This window comes from Grammomys surdaster, unplaced genomic scaffold, assembly GCF_004785775.1.
Source record: "Grammomys surdaster isolate TR1022 unplaced genomic scaffold, NIH_TR_1.0 125977, whole genome shotgun sequence".
Lineage (NCBI taxonomy): Eukaryota > Metazoa > Chordata > Mammalia > Rodentia > Muridae > Grammomys > Grammomys surdaster.
This window is the reverse complement of record NW_021620793.1, coordinates 2,041,264-2,042,899: the sequence shown is the minus strand read 5'-3', so window position 1 is coordinate 2,042,899 and position 1,636 is coordinate 2,041,264. Positions and strand designations below refer to the sequence as shown.

The following is a 1,636-nucleotide window of genomic DNA, read 5'->3' as shown; positions in this document are numbered from 1 at the left end:
CACAGAATATACACACACAACACACAATATACACACATACATACACAACACATACACACATACATACATAGAATATACACACACAACACACACATACAATATACACACATACACACACAACACATATACACACATATATACACAAACAGTATACATATACACACACAACACATATATACACATATATACACAATATACACACACATACACAACACATATACACATACATGCACACACAACACATATATACTCATACATACACACACAATACACATACATACACACACAACACATATATACACATACAGACAGACACAATATACACATATATACACATACACACACAACACATATACACACATACATATACATACAATATACACACAGTACATATATACACATACACACATAACACATGTACATACATACAACACACACATACATATACAACACATATAGACATGCAACACACACATTCATCTGCAGATGCACCCAGCAGCTCCAGCCTGGGTCATCGCCAGGATTCCTGACGTGGTGCTGAGATCGGGACCTGAGGGAGCTTGGAGAACGAATGCTTTGGGGTAGAAACGCGTGCTTTAGTTAGAAACGTCCCGTGGAGCTGGAGAGAAGGTGCAGCATTAGAACCACTGGCTGTTCTTCCAGAGGGTCAGGGTTCAATTCTCAACAAGCACATGGCAGCTCCAGTCCCAGGTGACTCAGCACCCTCTCTGGCCCCTAGAGGCATGTCATGCATGTGGTACATAGTCATGCATGCAGGCAAAACACCCATGCACATAAAAAAAAATTCTGGGCATGGTGGCAAACACCTTTAATCTCAACACTTGGGAGGCAGGAGGCAAGAAAATCTGTCTGAGTTTGAGGCCAGCCTGGTCTACATAGTGAGTCCCAGGACAGCCAAGGCTACATAGAGAGACCCTGTCTAAAAAACTAAACAACCAAAAACTTTTAAAGAAGGTTTTGAGCATCACACAGGGACCCCAATTGAGGCCCTTCTCCCCCCCCACCCTCCTATGCGAAAGCTGCTAGATTACCTAGCCTCTCAAAGCAGGCACGTCGGGTGCGGGTGGGGTGACGGACACAGCCTAGGAACCTGGCTATGGCCCCAAGCTTTCTGCCAGGGCCTGATGTCCCTGAGGCCAGGTAACCTGGACCAAAGGGTTCCTTCTGCTTAAGGCCTTGCTTCTTATGTGGAGTCTGGCTCCCCCTAGTGGTCAGACTAGACACTGATGTCTGGACTCTTCCACTCATCTGGCAAGAGAAGGGTGTGTGTGTGTGTGTGTGTGTGTGTGTGTGTGTGTGTGTGTGTGTGTGCAGGAGGGTGGTGTTCCCTGACTCCATCATTGCCTGTCAATCCCCTTGCAGGCACACAGTCTCTTTGAGCTGCTGACCCTTCAGGCTCTGTTCGTGACGTCACGGGGCAGAGCTGTGGGCTCTGTATCCTGGGTGGAGGTAATGGGGTCTTGAGGGTGGACAAAGTGGGGGGGGGTGCCAACGTTCCTCTTTCAAAGCTGCACGGAACTCTGAGGTAACCTATTCCTTGGATTAAAGTGGCCACTAAGCCTGGAACATCAGTTACCAGCCTGACACCTTCTAGGTTAGGCGCCAGACTACAGAC

The 1,636-nt window shown here is 47.1% G+C and overlaps 1 protein-coding gene across 2 annotated transcripts in view; it reads left to right on the top strand.

Annotated features, from left to right (window-relative positions):
• The window catches only part of LOC114609591 (chloride channel protein ClC-Ka), an 18,876-nt gene that overhangs the window by 11,895 nt on the left and 5,345 nt on the right, over positions 1-1,636 (top strand). For both annotated transcript variants that reach the window (XM_028753952.1, XM_028753953.1), the window contains one exon: positions 1,384-1,470. In XM_028753952.1, the coding sequence (XP_028609785.1) occupies positions 1,384-1,470 (87 nt within the window). The remainder of the gene's footprint in view (positions 1-1,383; positions 1,471-1,636) is intronic.